The sequence below is a fragment of the Limulus polyphemus genome, unplaced genomic scaffold (assembly GCF_000517525.1).
Source record: "Limulus polyphemus unplaced genomic scaffold, Limulus_polyphemus-2.1.2 Scaffold1636, whole genome shotgun sequence".
Taxonomy (NCBI): domain Eukaryota; kingdom Metazoa; phylum Arthropoda; class Merostomata; order Xiphosura; family Limulidae; genus Limulus; species Limulus polyphemus.
The window spans coordinates 189,035-207,764 of NW_013667246.1; the positions used below are offsets into that span (position 1 = coordinate 189,035).

The 18,730-nt window shown below is 36.9% G+C and overlaps 1 protein-coding gene across 1 annotated transcript in view; it reads left to right on the forward strand.

The window, feature by feature from the left end:
* Positions 1–17,050, forward strand: part of LOC106464388 (protein SET-like) — an 80,138-nt gene extending 63,088 nt beyond the window's left edge. Inside the window, exons 6-7 of the mRNA XM_013924520.2 lie at positions 94–129; positions 15,661–17,050. Of these exons, the coding sequence (XP_013779974.1) occupies positions 94–129; positions 15,661–15,686 (62 nt within the window). The 3' untranslated portion in view covers positions 15,687–17,050. The remainder of the gene's footprint in view (positions 1–93; positions 130–15,660) is intronic.
* Positions 17,051–18,730: the final 1,680 nt, after the last annotated feature.

The following is an 18,730-nucleotide window of genomic DNA, read 5'->3' on the forward strand; positions in this document are numbered from 1 at the left end:
TGTTGTTATTACTTGCCACTTAATTTTGTGTTTCAAATATTATTTATATGTTTTGAAGTTCAGAGTGTATTGTGTTCCATATTTATTTTACAGAGGAAGATGTTGATGAGGAAGAGGTTTATGAAGAAGGTAAGAAAATGTTTTTAAACCAGCTCTGTGTTTCATCATGATAAGACTGATAGTAATTGAAATCACCTCAATCTTTACTTGCCCAGTACGAGTTTTCAGTATGAAGAATATACCAAAGCATTCTAACTATACTTCGTGTGTTGTAGGCAACTGCCATTGAGACCTCTTGCTCAGTATGAAAGCACATCAGGCTGACTTATTACAACATATAGTGTTAGTTGAAATGCTGTATGTGTGCATGTGTGTCAGTATCAGTCTCTTATGAGACAACTAATTGTAGGGTGTGGTCTTCTTAGGTTGGCAAGTATTGCCGATTTGTCTAGATTAGGTGCTTGTATCTCCAGCTATAATTTTTTTTATGCTTATAATGCCCTTAAAACCTTTTTTTTCTTTTTGCATACGGGATTTGTATATGACTTTTACTTATGTTATTTTGGTGCCTGGAAGAAACATTATTGAAAACTAGAAAACAAATAGTTGATAGCAATTCATTCTCACTTTTTCTCAGTGGTATGTTTCGTTTTAAAATGAATAATTTTTAAAAGCATAAACTTTGTGTTAAATGCTGAGAAATTAACATACTGTTGAAAAAATTGAGTACATTCAGATATACAATTCATTAAATGAACAAATGTTATATTTATTGACTTTCTACATGTAAAGATGGGGTAGATTTTCATGTAGCTGTGAACCTCTTAATATTTTATGCTTTGCAACAAGAGAAAAATATGTACAAAAAAGAAAAATCTTTAAAAAAAAAAAAGCAGTAATTTACTTTTCCTAATACTAGTCCAATTTTTCTTAGTCTCAAAGTGTAAAATATTGTTGAGATATACAACCATGATTAAAATCAGGGATGCACTTGTTGTAATGATTGGTTACCCATTCAGCTAAAGATAAAAACAATGCTAGGCTTAACTTCTCGTGCTTGTCTTTTATAAGAAGGTATTTTACTATTTTATTAGTTCAGAATCAAGACAATTTCTACATTAACTCATACTTTAGTTGTTCCTTCCAGATTTTTATATTAGGATAAAATTCATGGTTAAAGAAATCACTCAGAATCCTTCATAATTTAACTTATTATAGGAAATCACATATTCAATTGTATGTAATGTTTTTAATTTATAGATCTACTTGCAAATACAGTTGGCCTAAATGACTGTCTAGTGATTACTTCTAACAACACCTTACATTTTTTTTCATATATTGTTAAATATTTTTTTAAAATCTATCAGTAGTCAAATAATGAGGTTTAAAGTACAATATCTGAACAGCAGGTATAGTCTTCCAACAAAAAACTGTAAGAATCTAAAATGAAAAACAGGTTTAGAAAATGTTAAGCATTGTAATAGAATTAACATGAACAGTAAAGAAAAATAAGCAAACACAAGTGTGTTTATATAAACAGAATATATACAGAGACCAGAATAATGATACTACCAAACTTCCCAATGTGGTATCCCACAATCCCAGGGTACTCGTGTCAACAATCAACTATGTAGCTGCTTGAAAACTGCTGCTGGGAAGAGGTAACCATACCAAAAGGTTGAAACAGCATCATGCCATAAGAAGTAGAAAGATCAAAGCTGGAAATGTTTGTTCTTTATATATGAATCCATGTTTGATTTTTTCAATGGCAGAGTGGAGACCAGTATCATAGTTAATGTACAACTTGTACAGTGAAGTATGGTGAAGGATCAATACAAACATGGAGCTGCATGAGGCCATCTCAGCCAGTGGTGTTTCCAATATGGTACATTACCTCTTCTGACATAAATAATTATTCTCGTGCTGCTCTCTATATATGCGAACATTTTTTTTATGAATACAACAAGCCTTCTATCCCCCCTCCATTGGAATTGACTGATTCCAATATCTTTCTCATGCAAATCATCATGCATCAACCCTCCATGAATAGGAGTGTGACATACTCTCATGATGCATGTTACTCCCTCTATTCCATTCTACCTAACTATTACTTCTCATTTGGCAGTACTCATGTTCAGACGGTTGTTGCTTTTCTTGTGCTTTGCATTCATAAATTTAATATTTTCAATTCTGAAGTGGGATTTCTTCATTAATTTTTTCGTTATATTGAAGAGGCCTTTTACTTTAACTTAATTTCCCAGTCATTATTTAATTTTTATCTCACATTTGCATTTGTCTATCAAACATTTTTGTTTGATTCATATTTCTGAAATTGATTCTGAGGGTCATGTTACCATTTTGGGTATCATACCTCCTACAAGCACTCTTTTGCAGGCTGCAGGTGGTGTGACCCCTCATTGGACTTATCAGTGATTATCTGCCAAGAGATTGATTGTTATATGGGTCAACCACCTCCTGAACTTGCCCCACTTCTCCCTGATCAAGCCAAACCTGCTTGGGTCAAGGAAGATTTTGATCACCTTTTTCCACCACTGGATTTTGCTGTGTCTTCCTATGTCCAACCTGCAGAATCAGCTAAGACTAATATGGCATTTTTAGACACCATTTCTCAGGTATGTGATATTTTATCCACTTCCCCGATTTCCTGTGATCCCCATCCTTCTTTGTTGCATGATAGTTCTCCTCTCCGTATTTAGTTTCCCACCCTCCCTGGATATTAGGGTTCATGCTGAGCAATTTGCTTCACAATTGGTTGAGGGTTCCAGCATGCCTTGCCCTCGAAGGGCTACGGATCAGTTTGCTTTGGCTTACCATCAAGCTGACAGTCTGTTTCTCGACTCTCAACAGTTGGGGTCTATTTTACCTGTGTGGGGAGCAATCCCTGATTTTCCTGTGCATTTAACCCATGCCCAGTTTCCTGCCTGCATTTTACCCCAGTGGGTTGCAGTCTGTTGGGAGCTTCATTGTGTGAATTTGTTTCCCTTTGTCGACCTTTTGCCAGAGATCAGAGGGACTTGTACTCCAATTTCTTCCCCCCTCCTTTGTCTCAAGTATCTGTTTTCTTCCCTATGTCTCTGGATCCTATCACTTGCCAGCATCTGCCAGAGGCAGTATAAGACCTTTTGTCTCAACAAGCCATCAAACCTGTTCATCATCTTTCTCCAGGCTGTTTGTTGTCGCAAAGAAAACAGAAAACTGGTGGACTGTAATCGATTTTTTCTGCCTCAATCAATTTCTCAGTCTACCCCATTTTACCATGGAATAGTTTCTCACCCTCAGATATCCTGATATCTTGTCAGTTGCGACCATATCTTTGGTTTGTTCATCACAGGGTGGTTTATCAGTTTTGCACACTACCTTTTAGGCTTGCTTAGGCCTTGTATGTTTTTTGTTGAGTCATCAAAGCATTCACTCATCATTTACATGCTCTCGGGTTGGGTTTTCATCATTACATGGATGACAGGCTACTGTTAGCTCATTTCAAACAGGAGTTTGCCCATCACACACATTGGCTGTTTCTGGAGGTAACTGAAATGGGCTAAAAAATCAAATAGGAGAAGTCATTCTTTCAGCTTACCCAATATCTTGTCCATTTGGGTGTTTTGTTTCAACACCCATCTCAATCAGGTCCAACCTTCTCCTCTTTGACTTTGTTCTATGGAGCTTTCAGTTATCCACACTCTTACTGTTTCCTCTATTACAGGTTGTGAGGTTCTATCACTTTAGGAGATGTGGTCTTCCATGGTAGCACTTATCCCCTTAGTTCATGCTCATATGTGAGCTCTTCACAGCCAGAGAAATTTTGCACAGGATCCTTTGCAGGCTATTATGCTTCCTCCTACCCTAATTGACAATCTACAATGCTGGTTGGACAAACTTGCATGTCAGCGGGTGTTCTGCTTCCTCCTCTTTGTCGAGATTTACACATTTTCACATACACATCTCTTCAGGGATGTGGGCATGGGTCGATTAACAGGAACCTTAGGGTATTGGTTCAACGCTGAGAGGTCTTATCATATCAACATCCTGGAGCTTCTCACTGTACATCGGGCTTTGGTTCATTTTCTCCATCTGGCCAGAAATTGTCTGCTCATGATCCATTCCAAAAATTATACAGTGGTTGCTTATCTCAGTTGTCAGAGTGGCACCATTTCTTGATTTCTCTCTATGTTGGATCTTCTTTTTTGGGCCCACACACAAAATATTCATATCCTTGTGTGTCATGTTCCATGTGCTTTCAATCTTGTTGTAGTTTGGCTGTCCCGATGGAGTGGTCTCTCAGTCCTCTTGTTTTCCAGTAGCTTTGCCTTCAGTGGGGGTACTCCTTACACAGGTGCTTTTGCCACATCCCTCAACCACAAATTACCTCTGTTTTGGTTTCTGGTCCCTCATCCTCTTGCTCTGGCTATCGATGCTTTCAGCCAGGACTGGACCAACAAATACCTGTATGTTTATCCTCCCATTTGACTTCTTCACCGGGTTATTTCGATCATCCATACCACTCTTGTGTCAAGTTCTTCAGATTGATCCTTACTGGCCGTATCAGCTATAGTTTCTGCGGCTTCTCCAGTTCCAACTTACCTCTTTGTTACCTCTTCCTGTGTCTCCATCCCTTCTATATCAACCTTGGTCATTGGTACTTATTAATTATCTGGTCCTTGGCAAGGAGATCAGGCTTTTCTTGGCGAGTAGCTTCATTTCTGGTTCGTTCCAATCGGCATTTTTCCATGAAAGTATATCAATGTAAATGGAACATTTTTTGCAATTGGTCTATGGGTCGAAGATTTTCCACTGATCAGCCCACTGTTTCTGGCATTGTCGATTTTCTTACTTGGCTTTTCAATCATGGGCCTTCTGTCTCCTTGATCTCTGGTTATTGGGTGGCCTTGTCCCACACCTTTCATTTTTCCTGATACCATAGGGTATTTACTTCTCCTATGCTTTGCCTGTGATGCGTGCCTTCAGGATTTGTCTTCCACTATGGCAGGCTACCCTTCTGGACTGGGATGTTAATGTGGTCCTTCACTGCTTCACTTTGCCACTTTTCAAACCACTTTCCACGTGCTTCTTGTGTTACTTTTCTGCTCTTAAGACTTATTTCCTTCTCCTCTTAGCCTATGAATGTCTGAGGTCTGATTTGTTTGCCATCGATGTTTCACTTACTCTTTATCATTCTGCGTACGTTATCCTTTATCCGGATCATTCTTTCCTCCCTGAAACTTTGCCGGCTAGGGAGGATACCTCCTTATTTTTGCTGATTTCCCTTCCTTCCATTTCCCACTTTTATCATAGGCCTGGTCTGGATAGACTTCTATGTCCTCTTCTCTGTTATATTGCCTACACGGCTTCCTTCTATAGTGCCCATTCTCACCTCTTTATTCCTTGGCAGACATCCTCTGGTCAGGATCTTTCTCCTTCCACCCTCACCAATTGAGTTCATCTTTTAATTCGATTGGCTTATTCTTCTTTATCATCTTCATTCTGTACTTTGTTCTGGGTGTGTTATTATCAAATACAACACCTTACCTTTTCATTGGCATCTCATTTTTGTCGTCCCTTGGAGGAAATTCTTCAATTGGGCATGTGGACTACCTCTTATACATTCATCTCTCACTATTTGCATAAGATTGCAGTATGTTCATCTTTGGGTTATCATCTTCCATCTGTAGCCATTCTTCAGACTTCAGTGAGACTTTAACTGGGTAAGTTATCTTTTAGTACTCTTTTTCTTCCTTTTTGAGGGTTTTCTCTTTTTTCGTTGCTAATCATTGTCTGGATCCTGCTCTATGGTGAGTAGTGCCTGACCAAGTACTCTTTAACTATTCAAATCTGCACTGTAGGATCATATTGAATTACATATTATGATTCCATGGGCACACAGTGCACACTGGAAAGATGGGTGCTCCACAAGATCACTTGAAGGTTTATTCTCCCGGTAGGTTTGCCTCATAAGTTTGCTTGTTCCAGACCATACTCACCCATGAACTACATGTGTAAAGCAGAATGGGATAGCTGCTCATCCCTGCCATGCCTTGTATTGAATAAATTGGTATGGTCTACTTTTCAAAATAGGGTTTCGTAGTCACCCATTGCACTGTCTCAGGCAGTCATTCACCTCTTTAATTGGGATCCCTCATCCTACCCCGACATTGATGTTGGTTCCCAGTGGCTAGGTTTTGGATTTAGAGCTGAACCAATCAACATTAGTCCTCATACATGTATTACACATGTCTCTATTCCCTCACTCATTTATACTTTTGTTACTCCATCTCTGTTGTGGGTCATGGTGGAGGTACTTGCAGATTAATACAGTTCTTTCTCTTCTGCTTTTCCTTGCTGCTTATTATTCCAAGGATGTTGCTGCATTTGGACAGTTCCAGTCATTATATATATGAGTGAGATGGTTTATATTACACAGACATCTTTTTGATGCCAGATGTCAGGCTCCTGGATCAATCATTCATTTTCTCACATTTTTATCATGAGTCTGTTCATAGGTCAGGGGGATAAGAGATTCCATTTGATTTCATGAACTTGAGGTGAAAACAGCATGATCCTCTTTCCTATTTCCACGTGGATGTCAGTACCTGGTGGCCGAGTTTTGGATTGTAGCTCACTTACTGATGATATGATCCTCATCCTACCCCTGCGTGGATGTCGGTTATCAGTGGCATGGGTTTTAGATGTAGTTTAAACATGCTCCTCCATCTTTCCACCCATATATGCGACATCTTACTACAGTGGGTGAAGAGTATACCTGTTTCAGAAGTGGTGCGGTCTCCTACTTATGATCCTTGACTCTGAAGATCTCCTGTTGGGGTAGTGTTCTTCAGATGCTTCTTTCTTTCTCTTGCACTGGTCCTTCCACCTATTCAATGTGTGATTTTAGCTATTTATGTGAGCGGAGTTAATGTACTGTATCGGAAGTTATAATTATCATATACTCAAAATGTATTTTCGATAGGTACTTACCTCCTTTCACACTTCCCACCCTTCTTCCCCATTAAAAACTGATGCTTCCTTCTTCTGCTAACACTCGAAATGATAGTTCAGTAGAATTGAATAGAAGGAGTCACATGCATCAAGAGAGTGTATCACACTCTTATTGGTGGAATTTTGTCGCATGATAATTTGCATGCGAGATGCATTGGAATTAGTCAGTTCTTGATAGGTGGGAGTTTCAAGGCTTTTGGTATGTGCAAAAAAGTTTTTATAACATCCATTCCACTAAAATATATTGAACTTTTTGAAACTTAATGACTTTTGTTCATTAAATGTCTCAAAAAAAGTCCTTCAAATATGCAAGAAAGATCTGTAATTTGCTGTTTCTAACTGCTGTTTTAGGTAGATTGATATTGATATTTTCAGTAAATTATGTTTTCTAGGTTTGAAACTCAAAATTCATCCAACTTCTTCAGCCTGTACATAATCATTTGAAAGAATGGAAGAATATAATGCTGCCTTATCTGATGTCAAGGGTGAATTTCTTAATTGTACAGCAACACATACTTGATCAAACAAATAACCCATTCATTAGAATAAAGAAGAAAAAGAAGGAGGAGGACATCATTTATGAATAAACATTAAGTTATCACTAGCTCTCATTGCAATGTATCTAGTTAATTCTTATAACCAAAAAAGAATCTAAGTAATGAATTTGATTCAGTGAGTGGCCATTTATAAAGGTCACAATGAGCAGAAGGGTGTTTTTACACAGTTGGCTAATCTATAGCAAGAGAACCCATTTGGTTGTGGATACTTCTCAAGTTCTTGCTCTCTGTTAACATGATGAAAATGCTTGTATTTTAGCCAACATGGCTCTATTGCATTACAGCACATGTAGAATACAACTGATCCACTTGGAGAACCATGTATTCTTTTAAAAAAAAAGAGGCAAATTGGGAAATTAGTTCACTGAAACCCAACCTTTAGTTAATGAAAGATATCTTACAAAAAGCTCAGGACTGGTATTTGTTTATGAAGGTGAGGTTCTTGGAACTAGTGAAAGAAAAGGAGAAAGAGGTGAACAGAAAAGCTGGTAAGAAACTACAATGCAAAATGTAATATGATGAAAAGGGACAGACTATATAGTTTTTATATGATTGTCCTAAAACACTTCTCTTGGTGTTGGTTTAGTATCCTACAGTCTTGTTAGGCAAATAAGTGTTTAACAGGAAACTTTGGTATGAGTAAAGAAAAAAATTAGTCAACATCTAGAAATAGGATAGTCACAATGTTTCACCACATAAACTGGAAATCATAAGCCCAAATAAAAAGATATTTTATTCATGTTCTAAATAGTAGATTGAGATTTGAAAGTAGCCAAGCAAGAGGACTAAAACATCTTCAGAAACTTTAAAATGTATAAAGTAAAGGGAAAACTTTTTAAATGCCATTGAAATGTTGTTTTTTGCTATAGAAAATTTAAGTTAATACTTGACTGATGTTTGATAGATAAATTGACTACTTTATCATTTGCTTAATGAAATATCCAAGCCTACTTGTAAAGTTAAAAAAACACGTACACACTTGTAAGAGCATAATAAAGTTAGTTATTACAGTATAATATAAATTTGTATACATTTATTTTCTTATTACAGTGTCTTCTATAACAAGTGGCATATTAGACCAGAAATACTCCAATATATAGGACACCTATACTACTATATTTGCGACATTATCAAATACTTTATGGCTATTTTGAAATTACTGATGAAGTGTCACATTTCTTGGTTCATCTTCACTTAAGTTTTTAAAATATATTTAGAATTTTATTTTTGTTAGTTTAAATGAAATTACACAAAATTTTGAAATCAGTTTATCTGCTATACTTCAATACTGAATATCTTTTGTTACTAAAGTTGAATATTAAACACTTGTTAATGGTACATGCTGTTTAAAAATTTCTCGTATAGTGCATCTTGCAGTATTTCTAATGTAAATAACTCTGATATTAGAAAGATTGTGTTAAGTTCTTGAAAAGTAATATCCATGACAGCTTCGGCATTACACCCCATACAACTTAAAGTATCATTCTCTGTGGTATGACTTATGTTTTAATTATGAGCTACAAAGCTAAAATATCAACCTGACAAAGACAAAAACCCAAGTTGCACATGTCACATGCATGCTTTTATATTGATGCTCATCTAAGCTTCCAGATCTTAAATCCTAAGTAGACAACTTCCTGCTCTGATGTTGAGTGTTAATAAACTGCTAGTATGCAGTTCATTGTCTGGAAATTTGTATTGGGCAAGTAAAAAATGTTATATCTATTTCTAGTCTTATTTTATTTATCATAGATAATATAATACTGAAATAGAAAAATATTTTGGAATTTATGAATAAATAACATAAAATAAATGATAGTAATTTTTGAAGTGTTTTCATTGTTCTTATCGAATGAGTTAAAATATGTATCATAGAAGTAATTTTCCATATTTTAGGCTTTAAATAAAGTTATACTGAATTTTTGATGACATCTCATTTCAAGCTTTATTGGACATGAGATTTGCTTAAAAAATTATGAACATTCCTAACTTTTTTAAAATTGTGTAAATGTACTAATTACACTTATACTGAATGTACATTCTAATAAAATAATTGCCAAGAGGAATAGGCTCTTAAAGCAGAATATACATTATCTGATGTTCTGATAAGATACCTTACTTCTGCTCACATACATAGCTAATCTTGTTCAGTGCTGCCTTCTATTTAAAAAAAAAATTTTGCATGTCACAAGTCTTTCACTCCCATGCTCCCTTAGATTCACATGGTTTAACTGATTCTCGCATGTAAACTGTCATGTGATAAACCTCCACCAATAGAAGTGCTATGCACCCACATGACTCCTTCTATGCTATTTTACCTAACTATCACTTCTCATTTGGCAGTGTTCATGTTCAGACATTTAGTTTGTGCTTTCTTCAAGTTTTTTAAATCTTGGTATCAATTTACTCTTATTGAGTTTACTATTTATTATCCAATAGTACTAATTTGTAACTAATTCCGAAGTGGACTTATTTTGTATTTCTACCCAGTTATGAAACTCAGTCATTAGATACAGACTTTTTCATCCTTTTTATTTCTTTTTCCCAGCACAATTGTGTTTATTTATTAATTTTGGAATTTTGAATTCCAAAGTTCTAGTTACCACTTCGGAGTTTATATAACTTTTAGCAGCATATTTACACAGGCTTCAGGTGGGGGACCTTGAGTGTGGAATTATTGGAAATTATTTGTTGAGAGATTGATCATTCTTTGAACCAACCTTCTTCTCCTGATGTAGCCCATTTTCCTCCTGAACAAACTGAACCTGTTCTGTTTGACGAAGCATTTGACAGCCTTTTTCCTCCACATGAATTTGGTGTGTCTTCCCAAGTTCATACTGTAGGATTAACTAGACCTCACATGGCTTTTTTGGACATGATTTCACAAGTATGTTCTGTTTTATCCCTTTCCCCAATTTCCTAAAATCCTCTTCCTTTCTTGTTGCATGATTTTCCTTCCTCTCAGTATTTTGTGTTTTCCCCTTCCTCTGATATTTATTGGGGTTCATGCTGGGTGTATTGTATTACAGTTACGTGAGGATGCTAGCATGCTTCGCTCTCTGTGGGCTTAGGATCAGTTTGCTTTAGCCTACCATCCGGCTGATTTTCTGTTCTTTGATTCACAGCACCTAGTATCAATTTTACCTGTTTGGGGGCAGACCCTGATTATCCTGTTTGATTATCCCATGCTCAGTTTTCCTGCCTATGTCTTACCTTCATGTCAATCGTACAGTAGTTGTCTACCATCCACCTCTTCTCTTAGGCAATCCACTGACATCCTGAAGGTGTTTTGAGGGATACATTTACCTTAATTACATACACTTGGCAGGTTTGTTGACTTTGGCTCTTTCTTTTCACACATGGTTCCTCTGTTGTTGGGATCTTTTGGGGACAGATGTGATATTGTCCCAAGATCTTTTGGCAAATTTAGAATTCAGAGTGAAATCAGTGAAACACCAATAGACTCTTTCCTCATTGGTTGATCGATTGCCTCACACTGAGCCTCGACCATTTCGTATTTCTGTTTCTTGCCCTAATCCTTCCTGTCTTTTACCTGCTCCTTACTCCAGGGGATCTTCTTCTCGTCATTTTATTCAGTGCTGAGTGTCAAGCCACCAACAGTATCAGTGGCTGCTTTGTGGGTTCCGGTCCGGTGGGGACACTGGCGTGAGTTTGTCAAGGATCTCTGGGTTCTTCAGTATCTTATCCCAGATACCTGTCATCAACTTCCTCTCCCTTCCGCATTATCTTGGATACCCATTTCTTTTCCATTGCCTCAGGGTCCTACAACATGTCAGCATCTGTTCGAGGTGGTACAGGATCTTCTCTCTCCAAATGCCATTGACCTTGTTATTCATCATTCTCCTGGGTTTTATTCCAGGCTGTTTGTGGTAACCAAGAAAACTGGAGACTGGCAAGGCAACCTGCACTTGATCTCTCCCACCTCAATCGCTTCTTTGTGCTATCTCACTTTACCATGGAGTAATTTCTTATCCTAAGGTGGCCTTTTTATCCAGGTTTACCTTCTCCTTTCGACTCCATTTGATGGAGCTGGCTGTTCCCAACACACTTATTACTTCCTCTATTACTGCTCACAAGGTTCTATCTCTTTTAGGCATGTGGTCTTCTATGGCAGCACTTATCCCCGTGGGTCGTGCTCATATGAGATCTCTTCAGTGGACTCTCCACGACCAATGAACCTTGAGTGGGATCCCTTGGATGTTCCTATTACCCTCCTCCTCCTTCCATTGTAGATGATCTGCAGTGGTAGTTGGACAAGGTTCAAACATTGGTGGGTGTTCCATTTTCTCCCCCTCATCCAGACTTATGTATTTTCACAGATGTGGGTTGAGCAGCAAGTAGCTTAGGTCAGTGGTCTTACCGTATCAATATCCTGGAACTTCTGGCTGTACATTGTGCTTTGGATCATTTTCTTCATTTTGCCAGCAATCATTTGGTTATGATCCATTCCAACAATTCTATGGTGGTGACATATATCAATCACCTGGTAGGCATCCATTCTCGTTCCCTTTGTGGTCAAACTTTGGATCTCATTTTTTTTGGGTCCCCACATACGGTATTCATCTCCCTATGTGTCATGTACTGGGTGCTTTCAACCTTGTTGTAGATTTGTCTTTTCATCCCAGACAAAATTTATCCGAAGGAGTTGTCTCTAGAGTTTTCCAGTGGTTATGCTGTCAGTGGGGTACTTCACTTCTGGATGCATTTGCCACAATCCTCAATACTAAGTTACCTTGGTTTTGATCTCCAGTACCTCATTATCTTGCACTAGCTATTGATGCATTCAGTCAAGATTGGACAGACAAATTCCTTTATGTGTATCCTCCCATTCGACTCCTTTCTTGGATGTTTTCTATCTTCTAGACCACTCCGTGTCAAGTCCTTCTGATTGCTCCTTACTGGCCAGCCCAGCCATAGTTTCAGCAGATGCTCTATATCCAATCTGCTCCACTGTTGCCTCATCCCATAACTCCATCTCTTCTATGATAACCTTGGTCCAGTCCTAGGTAGTTCATCCAGCCTATCCTACCCTTCGTCTTCACACCTAGTTTTTATCTCATCTTTGGCAAGGTGATCCAGTTTGTCACAGCAAGTAGCATCATTTTTAGCATGTTCCATTTGTCCTTCCTCCATGGAGGTTTATCAACGTAAGTGGACCATTTTTCCCACTATTGGTCTTTGGGTGAGGGGTTTTCTCCTGCTTGTCCTACTGTTCCTACCATTATGGATTTCCTCACTTGGCTATTTGGTCAGGGGAATTCTGTCTCCTTTATAGCAGGTTATCAGGCTACCCTATCTCACACTTTTTGTTTTACCTGGTACCATAAAGTTTTTACCTCTCAAATCTTATTGCTATTGGTGTGTTCCTTTTGGATTAGTCGACCTTCAAGTCATGCAGTCCTTCCAGATTGGGAGGTCAATGTGGTGCTGCACTGCCTTACTTTACCTCCATTTGACCCTTTGTCATCTTGTTCCATGTTTCATTTATCCCTTAAAGCATATTTCCTTCTCCTTTTGTTCTGTGGACATTGTCAGTCAGATTTGTTTGCCACTGGTGTTTCATGAACTCTGTACCATTCTACGTATATTCTCCTTTACCTGGATTGATCTTTTCTTCCCACAACTTCAGCAGCACAGGAGGGTAATTCTTCTTTCTCCCCAATTTCTCTTCCTTCCACTTCTCATTTCTATTTCCGATCTGATACAGATAAACTTCTATATCCCATTTGTGCTCTTTGTTGTTATGTTGCCTGCACAGCTTCTTTCCGTAATAATCATACCCACCTTTTAATCCTTTGGCAACTATCCTCTGTTTGTGATCTATTTTCTTCCACCATTACCAAATGGGTTCAGCTTTTAATTCAGTTGGCTTATTTTTCCGTGTTTCGTTCTTCCCATAATTTGTTCCAGGTGTCTTCCCATCAGATTAGGCCCCTTAGTTTTCTGTGGTGTCTCATCTCCATCATCCTTTGGAGGAAATTCTTCGAGTGGGCATGTGGACCACTTTGAATACTTTCATCTTTCACTATCTGCTGTTTCTTTCTCGTTGGGTTATTGTCTTCCACCCGTTGCCATTCTTCGGACTTAGATGCAATTGTAACTAGGTAAGTTTTCTTTCTTTTGTTACATATATTATTTCCAGGGGCCTGTCCCATATTTAGACCAGGATCCTGCTCTGTAGTTAATGGTGCCTGTCCAGGAACACTTCAATCTCTTACAATTGTACAAACAAAATCTGCACTGTTAGGCCATGTTGACTTTCAATATTTCCATACCTACAAAATGCATACTGTTCATCATTACAATCACATATACTAGAGATGGAGTGTTCCACAAGATTGCTCATAGGTTATTCCTCGCTATATATTTCCTTCTTAAATATGCTCATTCTGGACTGTACTAACCCGTGGACTTCATGTTTAAAGTATAAGGGCATTGCTGCCCATCCCTGCCATTCCTTAGTTCTGCTTTTCAGTATAGGGTTTCGTGGTCACCCATTGCACTGTTTCTGGTGTGAACATTTCTCTGGACTCTCCACTACATTTCTTTCCCCATCTTTCTTCCAGTGGAGTATGAGAGTCCTTACCACTTTCCAGTTCCAAGCTGCTGGAGTGTTGGACTGTGGAGGTATCCTCCTGAATGAGAGATATGCATTATAAACACTAAAGACTCCATTCAGTTGAGAGTAGGGTGGTGTTGTTCTGCTGGTGTAGATGACAAGATGTCTTCCAAATGGATGCTCCATCTCTGCATGGCTTTGTCCAAGGGGATGTTGTAGCTTTGGAGGGAGCCTTCATAATGATTGGGAACCCTCATCCTACTCTTGCATGAAAGTCGGTTACCAGCAGTTGAGTATTGGATTTGGAGTTGAACCAATCAACATAAGCCCTCACATGTGTTCAGAGTGTCTCTTGTTCCTCAATCACTTTGCCTCAAGTGCACTACTCCAGTGTTGTGTGTCATGGTGGGTGCTCTTGTTGGTTGCTTTGCTTCTTCCTCTTGTGCCACCCCTCAGTGTCTTTATGCTGAGAATGCTACTGCATTTGGGGTGGTTTCAGTCTGTTTTATTTGAGTGGTACATAGCACATTACAGGGACATATTTCTTGTTTATTCATCTGTAGGTCGGGTTTCCTTGATATATATATATATACACATATATATCACTCTGCTCACATGTGCCCTGTTCACAGATCTGTGGTGGGATTTCTCCTCCCTCCGGTTTGCTGAACTTCTGGTGAAGACAGTATGATCCTTGTCCTACCCTCACATGGATGTCAGTTCCTGGTGGTCAAGTTTTGGATGCAGTTGACTTGCCGTGTATGGTCCATTGCACCCTAGACAATATACACAATTCTGGGCACATCCCTTAATTTACCCACATTCCATTCATAAGGGAGATTGAAATTATTATATATTGTGATTCGGATCACTGTCCAACCTGTGTTCTCTCCCATTGGGATGTGTTCCTCATAATTTTCCATGCAGATCTGCCACAGTTTTTACAAGGCTGGGTGAAGAGTATACCTGATACAGAAGTTGTGCAGACTCCCATGGACAGTTTTGAAAGATGCTTCTACTTTTTTCTTTGTACTGTTCCCTCTACCTATTCAATGTGGGATTCTAGCTATACATGCAAGTGGAAGCAAGGTACCTTGTTGGAAGTTATAATTTTCCTATACTAAAAATGTATTTCTGACAGGTACTTACTTCTTGCTCACTCTTCCCACCCTTCCTCCCCATTGTCAACCTAGTGCTTAAGTTTCCACCTAAACTTGAAGTTATAGGTAAAATAGCATAGAGGGAGCCATGCGGGTGTGTAGTGCTTCTGTTGGTGGAGGTTTGTTGCATGATAGATTGCATGTGAGAATCAGTTAAACCATGTGAATTGAGAAGTGTGTTGGAGTGAAAGGCTTGGGGCATGCAAAAAAGTTTATGCAAATAGATGGCAGCACTGAAAGAGAATAGCTATGTATGTGAGCGGAAGTAAATACCTGTCAGAAATACAATTTCAGTATAGGAAAAATTATAACTTTCTTAAATTATATGGATATTAAATCTACTGTATAGGGGATGCAGAAGAAGGTGATGAATGAATACCATCAAACTACACCTCGTGGTGTCACAATACTGAAAGCCTCAAAATACACAGAATCATCTTCACAGTCCTAACACATTTTAGGTTTCTTCATATTACAGTAGGTTTTGTTGTGTAAGTTCCTAGCACTCAGTTTAGTTAAAAAAGAAGTAACAGAATAAAGTGGCTACCAAATTGTTTTATTTTCAGTACATAGCTTTTGTATATATTTTTCTTCCATATGTAACTAGTACTTTGACAATTTAGCTCTCAAAGTTGATTTTTGGCCCAATGTATTGAACTAATTTTCTGTTTTGTCAAATATTGGTTATTGTTGCTTCAGATTCAGGTTGTATATGTTTTTTTGTGCTTGTATTATTTTTTTTTAGGTATGACAAAGAGACCTGAATAATGGTAATTAGTTTTATAAGATATAATATGAAGTTATCATTTGTAGAAACTAAGATAATTAAAAATGATGCCATTTTAAGTTAAGTCAACTTTTTGGTTCCCCAGAGATGAGAAATAAATAGACCCCTCGTTATACACATTGTATTTGTAAAACTGCCATTTGTTTATAGAAAAGCAGAAGTAAGTAGTAATTTGAGTTATTAACTGCCCATTTTATTGGCATATAAAATAGTAATCTACATTTAATGACCGCTCATATTCTATATTTATCAACTGTTTGTGATAATTTTATAGAAATCTTCTAAATGGATTATTTGAAAAGCTAAAACCAAGTTCAATTCCCAAAAGCAAATGTTAGTAGTGTTGGAATTACATACATAATATTGTATATAAAACCTGCTTCTTCTCACTAACAGAATAGTCCAGAAAAGGAGGCATATCTTATGAAAAAAAAATTACAGTGGTTGATTAAATTTTTTTTAATTAGGTGACACAAAAATGTTTTGCATATTATTTAGCTGTACGTTTTGCATATTATTTAGCTGTATGTTTTGAATGCACTGTATATACTCCAGTTTATACTAGACGACTTAATGGGCAGTGCTTTCAAAAACTGCCATATATTGTTCTGTTTTTAAACATTTGAAAAGCACATTTTTGATTTCTGGAGAAAACCAATACACTAGTGTGTGTATGTGTAAAATATGTTAAAGACCCCATAAAATATGAAAAATCTTTTATATTCTGAAAATAAAATTAAAAAATGTTTTGTTACATTGGCAACACTCTCTTATGACCATTTAACATCAACTCTTGCAAACTGGGCTAAAATATTCATTTTTCAAGTTTTGCCAGTCATTGTCCACTTTCCCTGTGGTTGTTTCTGCTCTCATAACAATCATTTGTATTTAAGATCTTGAAGAGTGTTGATGATGATGTAAACATGTTTCTTAATAAATCTTTATAAAACTATGTGACTTGTCTCTTTTATATAGCATAGAACAGATATAGATAGGCTTATTTCTCTGATGGGTTCTACATAAGTCAGTAAAGTACAAATATCTACTATGTAACTTTAGTAACTGTAAAAAACTAATGTGTTAGACAATCACCACAGATTTTATGCATTATTATATCAATTACAAAGGTCTGGTATAAAGAACTTTCTATTTCAACATGTTTTTGAAGTCCTCTCTTTGACCCCAAATTAGCAAGTTGTAAATTGTATTTGTGTTTAACAACTTTCAATCACTTGTACTCTTGGTCACATGTTTTTAAAAGCCCATTTTTGTACATAGATTTCTTTAACTTGCATATCTTTCAGAAACATTTGGCTCAGTCACGTTGATAGTTGTAGTAAACAACATGTTAGATTTTCAGTATTTTAAATATAATGAAATGGTATGAGAATTTAACTTCCTGCAATATGAAGAATATAATGAACTTTTGAATTTTTTTCTCTGTTCCTGTATCTCACATTTAAGTAACAAAAATGTATATATAACATTGAAAAACAATCTTAGACTTTGAGTGGGTTTTATATTAATTTATCATTTCCAGATTTTTATTTTCAAAACTACACAAGTTTATAATAAAGCAGAAACAATAGACAAAGTAACTTTTTACCATAATATTTTAGTTACTTTATTTCTCACTTAGCACATGGGTATAATATATAGTTTCTTTGGTTCCCAAAGTTTCTGATTGTGAATTTGGTATGGATGGTTGACTAAACCACCTTCTGCTTCTACATGCTTGTTTTATAGAAGACTTTGCTGGGGTATGTGCAAGAGTGTCTCTTGGTTTATTACTCTATGTGCAGTTTACATATTAGGCTTGTTTGCAGAAGTTATACTCTTTAAATGTAGCTTGAGAGATATGTTGAAGGGAAAACTTTTGAGTACAAATAATTATGTATAATTGTAAGTTTGTAATGTATGCATTTCTGTAGTTAAATTGATTTGTTGAACTATGAGTCTTTACAGTATCAGTGAATTTTATTTTATTTGGAGCTAGAAATTTTCTACCAGCTGACTTCGTTTTTCAGATGAGAATTCATGAGGGTTTCATATTAGAGAGACAGATCCTCACCATCCTAGTAACATGGAAGTAGAGATCTATAGTTACATTTTTCTCACAAACTATAAGTGTTCAAGAATGTTTAGTATATCAAAATTGTCTTCCTTTTTTTTATGTTACTTATAACATCAGTATTAAAGATTCATCATACACTTCCAATAAAAGGGAATACGGTGGTTATTGGACAAAGGCATCTGGATTGCTTTCTCTTGAGATTATACAGTTGCTAATGTTGATTTGGCCATAGAATAAATATGAGTCTTGACAAATGTTACTGATTTTTATGAATTGGAATGCAAAGTCTAACCATTTGTGTCTCCTGATAACAGTTCAAGGGTGATCTATAACATTTAGAGATACACTCTCAGTGCTTTACTGATGACTTTCCAAAGTGTGGGAATTGTAGGAGCGTGACTAGTGCTTTAAACATTACACAAAGGCATCTGAAAACCAGTGAACACGATTGTAATCTCAGTATGTGATAGAGACCAATGCATTTTGTCTTGTTTATCTACTTAAGTGGAAAAAAAATGCTTTAGCCACAGCCCTTGTTACAGCTTTTACAACAGCTTA